Below are 13,078 nucleotides of genomic sequence, written 5' to 3'. Positions count from 1 at the left end.
GCATGATTTTTTACGGATCCATGGATACATGGATCGGATCCACAGAACGCATGCGGACGTCTGAATGGAGCCTTACAGGGGGGTTATCAATGACAGGGGGTGATCAGGGTAATCAGGGTGATCACCCCCCTGTCACTGATCACCCCCCCTGTAAGGCTCCATTCAGACGTCCGCATGATTTTTACGGATCCATGGATACATGGATCGGATCCACAGAACGCATGCGGACGTCTGAATGGAGCCTTACAGGGGGGTTATCAATGACAGGGGGTGATCAGGGTAATCAGGGTGATCACCCCCCTATCACTGATCACCCCCCCTGTAAGGCTCCATTCAGACGTCCGCATGATTTTTACGGATCCATGGATACATGGATCGGATCCGTAAAAATCATGCGGACGTCTAAATGGAGCCTTACAGGGGGGTGATCAATGACAGGGGGGTGATCAATGACAGGGGGTGATCAGGGAGTGTATATGGGTGATCACCCGCCTGTCATTGATCACCCCCCTGTAAGGCTCCATTCAGACGTCCGTATGCTTTTTGCGGATCCGATCCATGTATCCGTGGATCCGTAAAAATCATACGGACGTCTGAACGGAGCCTGACAGGGCGGTGATCAATGACAGGGGGGTGATCAGGGAGTTTATATGGGGTGATCATGGGTGATCAGGGGTTTATAAGGGGTTAATAAGTGACGGGGGGGGGGGGTGTAGTGTAGTGTAGTGTGGTGTTTGGTGGGACTGTACTGACCTACCTGAGTCCTCTGGTGGTCGATCCTAACAAAAGGGACCACCAGAGGACCAGGTAGGAGGTATATTAGACGCTGTTATGAAAACAGCGTCTAATATACCTGTTAGGGGTTAAAAAATTCGGATCTCCAGCCTGCCAGCGAGCGATCGCCGCTGGCAGGCTGGAGATCCACTCGCTTACCTTCCGTTCCTGTGAGCGCGCGCGCCTGTGCGCGCGCGTTCACAGGAAATCTCGCGTCTCGCGAGAAGACGCGTATATGCGTCCAGGAGGAGTAAAGCAACCACCTCCCGGACGCATATACGCGTACAGCGGTCGGGAGGTGGTTAAACAGACCCGACCCAGCCAGTCATAGGTGAAATGACTAAGATTCAAATTCTATGATTCCAATGTAATGAGGAGTATATATCTAAAAAAAAAAAACTGTGTGAACCCTGGTTGGTGTCTCCTGCTCTCTTGAGATTTAGTTTATTTAATAGCCTTATGCTATTAACTAGATCTGTTTGCTGGGGGAAGGGTTAGGGTAATCTTTGGAGTTATGCATTATAAAATAGATTATGCACATATTTTGGCTTTGACTCAAAATATAAGAGAGACACTAAGTTGTCCCATGAGGACTTCAGTAGCCATGCCCATAAAGCAATTTCAAGAGCACCTAAAAATGTCCTGTAAAGGTGGCCAAACACATTACATTATTGTTGGTCGGTCCATAAACATTAGGTGGATTGGCTGACTATCTAATGTATATAGGGATAAAAAAAAAAAAATGCTTTATTATGCTGGATTTCAACCTGCCAGATCCTTTTGTTCTCAAGGAACCTAAGCTACTTCCAGTGTCTGTCAGTGTCTTCCCTTAGAAAGCTCATGCAGATTTGAAGGGTCAGAAAGAATAACCATCAACTAAACAAGAAAATGTATAGGTATACAGATAGAACTGTGCTTATTCAGACATCAGTTAAACTTTACACTGCTCACTTAAAGAGGACCTTTCATGTTTGTTTAATTAAATACCTTTCATTGCTACGTAGGAACTCAGCAAAAAAAAATTGAGGCAATTTGGTCCTCGTGGATTTCTCACTTTAATCTGTCCTAATATATGTTAATGGAAGGGGAACTGACGGGTCAGAAGTGGGTGAGGTGGGTATATGTGAGTGGGGTGTGGTACGAATGGGGGGGGGGGGGGTGTGAGGTGTGCGTGTAGTGGTATGCTAGTTGGAATAATCTTAAAATTGTGAGAGCGTTCGGATGTCCCATAATATGTTGTAGGAGACTATATTATGATACTCTTGGATGGACTTGTCGATCACAGATATGGACTATAATATGCATCTTCTAAGTGACTGTGCTTTGGGTTGGGGGTGGGTGGGGTTATAAATGTTGTTTTTGCAATAAAAATCATCTGATGTAAAAAAAAAAAAAAAAAAAAAAAAAAATACCCTTCCTTGCGGGGTACCCCCCCGCTGATGCTGCCACCCTGCCTGTTTTTTTTCCAAATATCTCTCCTACGCCCCTCTGTGCCCCCCTGCAGTTTTCCCTCTCAGTATGTTAATACTGATCATCGGTACAGGGAGGAGGAGACGCCAGGGTTTCTCAATGGTCGTCTCCTTCTCCCTGGCTGTGTCACGATCCAATCACAGCAGAGAGCGTCACAGCCAGGGAGAAAAAAAAAAGCTCACCTTCTCCCTGTCTGTGATGCTCTCTGCTGTGATTGGACAGCTCACAGCCAGGGAGAAGGAGACACCCAATGAGAAACCCTGGCGTCTCCTCCTCCCTGTACCGATGCTCAGTAATATAACATACTGGGCGAGAAAACAGCAGGGGGGCACAGAGGGGCGTAGCGGCGGTAGTTAAAAAAAAAAAAAAAAAAAAAAAACAGGAAGGATGGCAGCACCCGGCAATTTTTTTTAAATTAACTAAAAAAACAAACAAATAAGTAAATAAACATAAAAGGTCCTCTTTAAGTGAGCAGTGTAAAGTTTAACTGATGGTTAAGCAAGGCAAAGACACTGAGAACAAGAAGGGAGACACTGGTTGAATTTCCACAGTTCATCAAATCCAACTTGTATAGAGTAGATAAGCTAATAGACCGTGATTTCAGTAAATGGATGAAAAAGTATGCAACCATCTGGACTGTATAGATGTATAGAGAAGCAAAGCATAAAATTATTACTAGAAATACATATACATATTTCTTTTGTAGACAAGAAATGTGCTCACCCTCTTCCTCCTCCCATCCTGGATCTTCAAAATGTACACTCTGTTCTGCTCTCTGCTTCAGAGCATCTCTCCGAGCTTCTTCCTGAGAACATAAACTCCACATAATATCTTCTAAAAATCCACATATATGCTGCATTTAGCTAGTCCCCACCCTGCTGTAAACACCATAATGAGCCCCACCACAGTCTGATGTAAAGGTGGCTTCACACCCAGCATCACTGAAAAACGTAACTGCAGGTTTTGAGATGGTGTTTTAGAGAGGACCCACCAGCTCTCCTGACTGTCTGTATAGTAAATACTTGCTTTATCCATGTGATAATTCTGGAGCATATATTCTTAGAACTATGTTCTGCCACTCATTTATTATTCCTTCTAGAAGTTCTTGGATAAATTGCCAGCAGTTTGCAATGAAGGCCCCTCTTGGTGTTATGATTTGGGGGTCAGACACTATACAATCTGTGGTTTCAGTAGCAGACTGTGAAGGGACACATCCCCAAACTGCTGGCAATTTATTCATTACCTAGCAGGAATAATAAAAGGTATAAGACAACAGAGTCACAAGAACAGATGTTCCAGAACAGTTATTACATGGGAAATGCAATTAGTTACTAAAATAGACTTGCTTTAAAGCCAAAGCCAGATGTAGATCTAAAAACAAAGAAGAATAAAGAACTAGTAAGTACTTACTGGACAGATTCCATGCCACGGCTCTGGCTCTTCCAGCCAGGCTTTTATTTGGCGTTACGTTCGACAACAATCTGGCCCCAGCAGTGAACACAAGGCCAATGATTGGCTTCAGTGGTCACCTGTTGATGATGTCACATTACCGTTGCAGTGGGTGTGTATTTACAAGTTCTTTATTGCAAGCGGATCCCAAGGGTAGTGAAGTTTCTTCTTGAAACTGGACAACCTCTAATATTTCTAATTCATTTTGAAAACACTTCTGGCTTTAGATCATAAAACTGTAGCATTTAATAAAAAACTATGTTCTGTGTGAAACCAAGCTTAAAGGTTTTCCCATCTCAGACAATGGGGGCATATCGCTAGGATATGCCCCCATTGTCCAATAGGTGCGGGGGCCCGCACCTACAATGAGAACGGAACAGGGAAATGAACGGAGGGCGCACTACGCATGCGCAGCCGCCCTCCATTCATGTCTATAGGGCCACCAAAAATAACCGAGCACTGGCTCGGCTATTGCCGTTTGCCCCATAGAAATTAATGGGAGCATAAACTGTGTCCGAACTATTAAAGGGGTTTTCCCAAGATTTTTATACTGATGAACAACACCCAGAACCCCCGCCAATCAGCTGTTTCAGAAGGCACTGGCGCTCACAGTAGCACAGCGGTCTTCTTTCAGCTCACCAAGCACAGTGCTGTACATTGTATAGCGGCTGTGCTTGGTATCCCAGCTTACCTCCATTCACTTGTAAGGGGCTGAGCTGCTCCTAGGCCATGTGACTGATGAACATGACATCATATGGCCTAGCCAAAGCTAAGAGAAGGCCATGGTACTACTGCTAGTTCCGGTGCCTTCTCAAACAGCGGATCGGCGAGGGTCATGGGTTTCGGACCCCCACCAATCAGGTACTGATGATCTATCTTGAGGATAGGTCATCAGATAAAAGCGAAAAAAGAGCAGCATAGTCAAGATGATACAATGGACACTGGACGTAATGGTAATGAGTAACGCTAACTTATTGACCTGCATGCATGATACAATATTTTGGCCACACAAAAACACTAAATTCCCACCATATTATAAACAAAACCTAAGTAATCACATTAATGTAAAAAAAAAAATAATAAAAAAATACCATGATCAATCAGAGCATTAAAAAAATATTTCATACATACCTGTTCCAACTGATGCACTTTGTAGAAATACCTTTGCCAGAATTCTGAGTGTGAAACAGCTGCGGGTACCTATAAAATAAATTCATCGACAGAGTTATGAAAAAATAGGTAGGTATCGGCACAAATGCACTGCTTTCCCAAATTACCTCAAAATGTTGTGGTCACGCTAAAAGTCTATCAGCAGAAAAGTCTGTATGCAACTTCGATCTTTACAAATGCCATGTTAAAAGTTCACGCATAAACTAGATAAGGAAAACACCCTATAGCTCCTGTATCCATGTACTTGAAACTGGTGCTACCCACAGACTAGCAGAGTGACAACTGCAGAACACAGGAATACACGGGGCTACTAAATAACTGCAAGCATATGTAAATTTGGTATAACCCCTATGAAAAAAGGAATAGGGTCATATGAATCACATATAGACAATCCTTAAAGGGGTTATCCAAGTTCTCAAACAGCCCCCCATGTGCCGGGCTCCTCACAGGTAATATATTTACCCTGCTCCGTCTCCCTGTACATGGATGAAAACATCTAGTGTCGGGAGCAGCCCACGGCAGGAGGGAACGGGGAGGAGCCTCCCTAGCGTCACCCGCGATGCTAGGGAGGCTCATCCCCAGCTGCTTCGACCCCCCTACACCGGCAGGACTAGGAGAGTGGCGAGGTGCAGGGTAAGTATATTACCTGTTAGTGGCCCGGCACATGGGGGGGCTGTTTGAGAACTTGGATAACCCCTTTAATGGGATTGGCAGTAATTTTAAAATTAAGCCTCCCAAGCACCATGCTGTGCACAAACTGAAGGGAGTAGCTCTGTTTCCATAGATAGACGGATAATTCTATGTTTAAACATAAGAAGTATATGCCCTGTATATAAACGACAGCAGTATAGAAGAAATGTATAGAGAAATACCATTTTGGTGTAGAGTGCTCGGATGGAAGGGCTGGAAACCAGCAGTTCTGAGATTTCTGCTTTCCTTTCCTCTGAGTCCCAGGAGGTCAACCATTCATCCAATAGTTCCAGGGGACCTGTCATTCATGAGAGATGTTAAAGTAGTTTATTGGTTAAAAGGAATAGACAGAAATATTATCACCACAGTTATTACTTGGTCATTATAAATAAAATAAAATAAAATAAAATAAAAGTATACCTTTTTTTTACTGGACTGTGCAGGATACAAGAACGTTATGTGCTGCGTTTTTGTATCCTTTTTTTTTTCTAACGTATACATCAAACAGGGGCATAAAATGTAATGTGAACCCACTCTAATATGGATTTGTGTGGTAAGAAGTCATAGACTGCTTTAGGGCAGTGTGTTCCTCTTTAAATACGATGATGGCCGTAAGTGTGGAACCAGAATTAAAAGGGTTGTGCAGGGGTTTTATATTGATGACCTATCAATATTTGACCGGGGTCCGAAACCTGGCGCCCCTGCTGTTCAGTTGTTTGAGGAGGCAGAGCTCAATGCAAGCGCTGCTTGCTCTTGATTACACTGAACGTCGTCTTGCTAGCGAGTGAAGCTACAAGTACTCACTCCGTTCACTTGAGTGGAGCGAGTACTTGAAATTACATCACATCACCGCTACAGGGGAGATGACGAGCAATGTAATGAAGAAGCAGCAGCACGCGCATGAAGCGCCACCTCCTCAAAGGACTGATCAGGGGGGTGCCTAGTGTCAGACCCCCGCAGATCAGATATTGATGACCCATCCTGAGGACAGGTCATCAATATAAAACCACTGCAGAATCCCTTTAAATCTACCCCCCCCCCCCCCCCCCCGCTACATTTTGCTGTTGTATGAAAAATTATATACCATCAGGTTCATTGCAGTATGTTGCTGGATCAGATTGCAGACTGTACAGGCGCGCCTGTAAGACAAAAAATAAATTAAAATCTGTAAATTGCAAATCCTTACAAAATAAAAATGGGGTTATCCCATGAAAAGTTTTATGTCTAGTCAAATAAATATATCATCACCTAGCATTTCAGCTCACTTGATAGCGCATCCACTTTTGTGTGTGTTCAGTGGTGGATATGAGTACCATTTATCTGCTCGGTCACCTCATCTTTTGCAGTGCTGTCAGTAAACAGGTTGTATAATAATCTTCAGCATTTTTCAGTTTGTCAGGTAGAGAACCCTATTGCGTATGTTCAGCATCTGCTATACAGGTGGGGTCTGCCAGAATGGCACTTCTTCTTGGTTCAAAAAAGAGGATCCTGAGTGGGTCCTCTGTATGATAGCTATGTGCCCTAACAGGGTATATGATCAGGGGTTCCCTAAAGGGGGTTATCCCACAAAAATTATAATACTCATCCACAATATAGGTAATAAAGAATAGAAGCATCAGCCCCATTGAAGCGAGTGGTGTGGCAGACAGAAATGCACACTGCTGCTCCATTCAGAGAGGGGGCTCGGGGACCGCTCATTCTCAAGATTTTCAAGGACCCCTACAATCTGTTATCACCTATCCTGGGGTATATGCTTTTCATTGGATAACCCCTTTAATGTGAAGATCCCTTTAACAGAAAAAAGATGATGTACCGTATTTTTCGCTTTATAAGACGCACCTGATGATAAGACGCACCACAGATTTTAGAGGAGGAAAATAGGAAAAAATATATTTAATCAGACGTTATATTAGCGCCTCAGATCAGACCCCCATAAATATCAGGACATCATGTCAGATCCCCATATCAGCCCTCAATGTCAGACCCCCATCAGACCTCAAATCAGCCCTTTATTTCTGACCCCCATCAGACCTCAAATCAGCCCTTTATTTCTGACCCCCATCCCGGCACCTAATGTATACTAGTAAGCACTTCCATAAAGAGAGGATCCTCTGCCCAGGACAGGAAACCCACAGATATTTAAGAAGGAGGGGCGCCTCTCCATTCCTTAGTGGTCTTCAGAGACAAAGAGCATCCCGACAATTATCCTTCTAAATCCATTGCATTTAATTCATTGAATTTTATTATTATTATTTTTTATTTGCTGCGCACCCTTTGCACCATAATCAAGACCCATCGCCAACACCAAAACCAAGGGAGGGAATATAAGGGTGCTGTTATGGACTCTGGAAAATCAAATTACCAGTAAGACAGCACCAGGAGAGATCTCAGACATAGAGAGCTAGGGTGGGATAACAGCCTTCAAGACTTTACACCCAAAGGAAAGGTCAGAGACAGAAGCAAGGTCCAGTCTATAGTGCCTAGAGAAGGTTAGAGCAAAAACCAGGTAGCCGCTTTGCAAATGTCGAGAATAGACGCTGCTGTGCTTCTTCATAGGTATATAACATTTATATCTAAATATAATTATAGTGGATTTAATTTTAATATATATCACACACACACTCACCTAAAGAATTATTAGGAACACCATACTAATACAGTGTTGGGACCCCCTTTTGCCTTCAGAACTGCCTTAATTCTACGTGGCATTGATTCAACAAGGTGCTGATAGCATTCTTTAGAAATGTTGGTCCATATTGATAGGATAGCATCTTGCAGTTGATGGAGATTTGAGGGATGCACATCCAGGGCACGAAGCTCCCGTTCCACCACATCCCAAAGATGCTCTATTGGGTTGACATCTGGTATTGGAATTGGAGATATATTTTTCATACAAGGTCTTGGTTGCTATGTATGATTGTTGTGTTCTTTTTCCATTTAATAAAAATAGATTCAACAATATTGGGTTGACATCTGGTGACTGTGGGGGCCATTTTAGTACAGTGAACTCATTGTCATGTTCAAGAAACCAATATGAAATAATTCGAGCTTTATGACATGGTGCATTATCCTTCTGGAAGTAGCCATCAGAGGATGGGTACATGGTGGTCATGAAGGGATGGACATGGTCAGAAACAATGCTCCGGTAGCCCGTGGCATTTAAACGATGGCCAATTGGCACTAAGGGGCCTAAAGTGTGCCCAGAAAACATCCCCCACACCATTACACCACCACCACCAGCCTGCACAGTAGTAACAAGGCATGATGGATACATGTTCTCATTCTGTTTACGCCAAATTCGGACTCTACCATTTGAATGTCTCAACAGAAATCGAGACTCATCAGACCAGGCAACATTTTTCCAGTCTTCAACAGTCCAATTTTGGTGAGCTTGTGCAAATTGTAGTCTCTTTTTCCTATTTGTAGTGGAGATGAGTGCTACCCGGTGGGGTCTTCTGCTGTTGTAGCCCATCCGCCTCAAGGTTGTGCGTGTTGTGGCTTCACAAATGCTTTGCTGCATACCTTGGTTGTAACGAGGTTATTTCCGTCAACGTTGCTCTTCTATCAGCTCGAATCAGTCGGCCCATTCTCCTCTTACCTCTAGCATCAACAAGGCATTTTCTTGCCTACAGGACTGCCGCATACTGGATGTCTTTCCCTTTTCACACCATTCTTTGTAAACCCTAGAAATGGTTGTGCGTGAAAATCCCAGTAACTGAGCAGATTGTGAAATACTCAGACCGGCCCGTCTGGAACCAACAACCATGCCACGCTCAAAATTGCTTAAATCACCTTTCTTTCCCATTCTGACAGTGTTTGGAGTTCAGGAAATTGTCTTGACCAGGACCACAACCCTACATGCATTGAAGCTACTGCCATGTGATTGGTTGACTAGATAATCGCATTAATGAGAAATAGATCTGCTGAGTGTATATATACACATATATACATACATATATATATATATATATATATATATACGGACAGCACATCCAGTAGAAAATGTATTCAACCACAGTGGCACTTTCTATTCTTTTCTACTGGATGTGCTGTCCGTTTTCATCTACATTTTTATGGGTAAGCAGTGACAACCCTGGACATAGCGCCTGCTACTTTTCATTGTGAATTGGTGCTGCCACATTTTTCCCTATACATATATATATATATATATATATATATATATATCTCACAAATATTGCAGCAGCACAGTCAGACGTAGTAAACTGGGTGCAATTCCCCACAGAGGCCGGCCCCTCCTCCACGATATATACTTAAATGACGAGGCAGCACTTCCAGCTTTAGGTGACAGGGTGAAGACCCCAAAACTTTAATCCCAGCAATGTTTCGGCCTGCACAATGAGGCCTTTATCAGCTTGAAACGTTGCTGGGATCTCCATATTCACCATTTTTTTAATGTATTTTTTTTGGCCGAAACAGGTTAATGGAAAGGACACTGTTCATGAGGTTTCTTCTCTATAGATGTACCAGTCTGAGAAGAGTAATTCTTGTCTCCTTCTAGATTTAAGACTGAAATAAAGATATTCTCTAGACGTATCTAGTACTAATTACCCCTACAGTTGATGTCTATTGGTGAAGCAGGAAATCTGTGATGTCTGTATACACGTATAATGAATCTTATTTTAGTTTTTTTTATATAAGATAATCAATAGGACGCATATGTTGTTTTATGCTGTTAAATATTATGAAGGACGTCAATGCATCTATTATCTTATATATTTTATATATACATTATATACATTATATATTTTATATATACATTACACCAACAGCAGAAATGCATTCTGGGTAATACAGTGACATCACAGTCGTTTATCATATATACACGCCTAACCGACAATCATTGGAAAACTCCAAGCTAGGAAGGTGTGTCTAACTGATAAGTTTTTGGATTAAAAAAATCCACATACAGGAGGGAAGAGGGAGATAGAGAAAGAAAAGAAAGGAGGTACACCCCAGAAGAAAAACCCCAATGATCAGAACAGACTTTAGAGCTGACTTCCCTTAGACTCTGCATATCATCTGCATTCTCGGGTAACATATAACTTTATTATGTGTATGTGTAGTACTGATTAAATTGATATTTAGTAATTCCCCGCTTTAGTGCAGATGTATAATGCTAAAAGTGCTACATCAATATTATTACTATTCAGTAATATTACTGAATAAAAGATCTAATATTGATATCAGAGAAACTCTCCAATTGGAATATTCACATTCCATAGTCAATATCAGGCCTGGGTTTGAGCAGAGCAAGGGTTCGTATCTATCTTTATCACTATTAAGTTACTGTGCATAGTCAACTGATAGCATATCTCATAATTGTGGTTGAGACGGTTGTATTACATTTTATGTTTAAGAGGTAATATGGAACACTGGTATTTTTGTTAAAGCCATCTAGTGGCGAATTTAGGGCACTGCGTATCACTGTGGTTTTGCATATTATAGAATTTTATATTGATTAAGCTTTGATTGTATTCTAAGTTATTGTATAATAAATCATTTATATTTTTGCATAGACGCTTGTAGCATGCTTTTACTGATTGCACAATATAATTAAATTAACGACAAACTCTTTTTTAGGTGTTTTATATGTCCACCTCTAGGATCAATTCCCTTTGAACTTTTTCCTTTGATCCTTTCTTTTATATAAAGCATTTGCTTTATATCCCTGACAACACATCTGCTCTCTCTGCCCACAAAGTATATACCACTCTTGTGGTGTGCGCCGTCCAATCCATAGGTACTGGTTTCTGTAAGGAAACATAAGCTAGACAGATAGCTTGCTTAATCCACTTGGCTGTGGAACTTTTGCTAGCAGCCTTTCCTTTATTAGGACCTGAATACTGGACAAACAAGGCCCCTGACTTCCTCCATTCTCTTGTAGCATCCAGATAGTCTAGAACACATCTCCTAACGTCCAAGTAACTAAACTCCAATTCCTTCTGACACCTGGGATTGGTACCAAAGGACAGAAGAACTACCTCCTAAGATTTATGGAAGTTTGACACTACCTTGGGATGATAAGCTGGGTCGGGTCTAAGAACAATTCTATCCTCCTAGATGGAAGTATATGGGGGATTGATAGACAAGGCCTGGATCTCCCCTATCCTTCTAGCTGACGTGATTGCTACTAAAAAGGCATATTTAAAAGTCAACATTCTGATCGAGATCTTAGAAATGGGTTCAAAGGGTCCTTTCTTTCATCAAACACTGTAACACTAAATTTAGGTCCCAGGGAGAAACTTGGAAAATCTTAGACGGAACGTCCCTTGCAATTGCTTTACAAAACCTCATGATAAGAGGATGGACAGCTAATCTAACATCAAACAAAACGCTTAAAGGGGTTGTCCGGGTTCGACATACCCATATTTTCACCCAGGCAGCCCCCCTGATGTTAGCATCAGAGCATCTCATGCTCCGATGCGCTCCCTTGCCCTGCGCTAGATCGCGCAGGGCAAGGGCTCTTTTGTTTACAATAATATTGTCTGACAAAACCTTTAGATGACTGTTCTCGAGCAAAAGCAAAATCTCCTGCAATGCTTGAAGAACCGCCATCAACTCTTTTACACATTTGAAGAAGCTGCACATATCAATCTGTCCCAGGGGCCCTGCAGAACCCTGCCCTGGACGTGAGCTCCCCAGCCAAATGGACTGGCATCCGTGGTTACTACTATTGGATCCACAATCCTCCAGGGAACACCCTGGACAAGATTGACTGGATCCAACCACCATCTTAAGGAACTTCATGTTTGACTGGAAATAGACATTTTTCTGTCCAACTCTTCTCCCTTGCCTGACAAAGTATGGAGAATCTCCCATTGAAGGATCCTGAAGTGAGCCTGAGCCCACGGAACCGTTGGAATGCAGGAGGTTAAAGTTCCCAGAGCTGACATGCCCTTTCTGATCGACAGAGTAGGATTCTGATTAAGTTGATGTATTACTGACCTTATTCTCTGGAGCTTTTCAGGAGACAGAAAAGATTTCTGAGATGTAGAATCCAGTAATATGCCCAGGAACTGTTGAACCTTCTGAGGAACCATTCTGCATTGAGTATTCACCCCAGAGAGTTCAGAATGAAGATCACCTGTGTCATCTGGGTGAGAAAGGCCTGTTCGGACTGGGGTATAATCGGGAAATCGTCCAGATAAGGCACAAACAGAATGTCTTTTTCTCTTATATAGGCTGCTATCTCTGCTATGAGCTTTGTGAAGATCCACGGTGCCATGGAGATTCCAAAGGGTAGCACCTGGAACTGAAAATGTCTCAGACATCCCTGCATCTTCAGTGCCACTCTCAGGAACTTCTGATGAGCTGGGTATATTGGGAGATGGTAATATGCGTCCCTGATGTCCAGGACCACCATTGACTTCATTGTCTCTATTCTGAATTTTCTGTATACTAAGAACTTTTTTTAATTTCTTTAACTTTATGATAGTTCTGAATTCTCCATTGTTTTTTTTTACCAGAAAAAGGTTGGAGTAGAACCCCATACCTTTTTCTGAGG

General features: G+C 42.4%; 1 protein-coding gene across 1 annotated transcript in view; it reads right to left on the bottom strand.

The window, feature by feature from the left end:
• BSDC1 (BSD domain containing 1) overlaps positions 1-13,078 on the bottom strand; it is a 59,673-nt gene that overhangs the window by 24,346 nt on the left and 22,249 nt on the right. Inside the window, exons 5-8 of the mRNA XM_044286496.1 lie at positions 6,638-6,692; positions 5,736-5,851; positions 4,825-4,893; positions 2,968-3,049 (exon numbers count right to left, since the gene is read on the bottom strand). Of these exons, the coding sequence (XP_044142431.1) occupies positions 2,968-3,049; positions 4,825-4,893; positions 5,736-5,851; positions 6,638-6,692 (322 nt within the window). The remainder of the gene's footprint in view (positions 1-2,967; positions 3,050-4,824; positions 4,894-5,735; positions 5,852-6,637; positions 6,693-13,078) is intronic.

This window comes from Bufo gargarizans, chromosome 3 (assembly GCF_014858855.1).
Source record: "Bufo gargarizans isolate SCDJY-AF-19 chromosome 3, ASM1485885v1, whole genome shotgun sequence".
NCBI lineage: Eukaryota > Metazoa > Chordata > Amphibia > Anura > Bufonidae > Bufo > Bufo gargarizans.
Note: the sequence above shows the minus strand (reverse complement) of the source record. Positions and strands in the feature narration are given on the sequence as shown.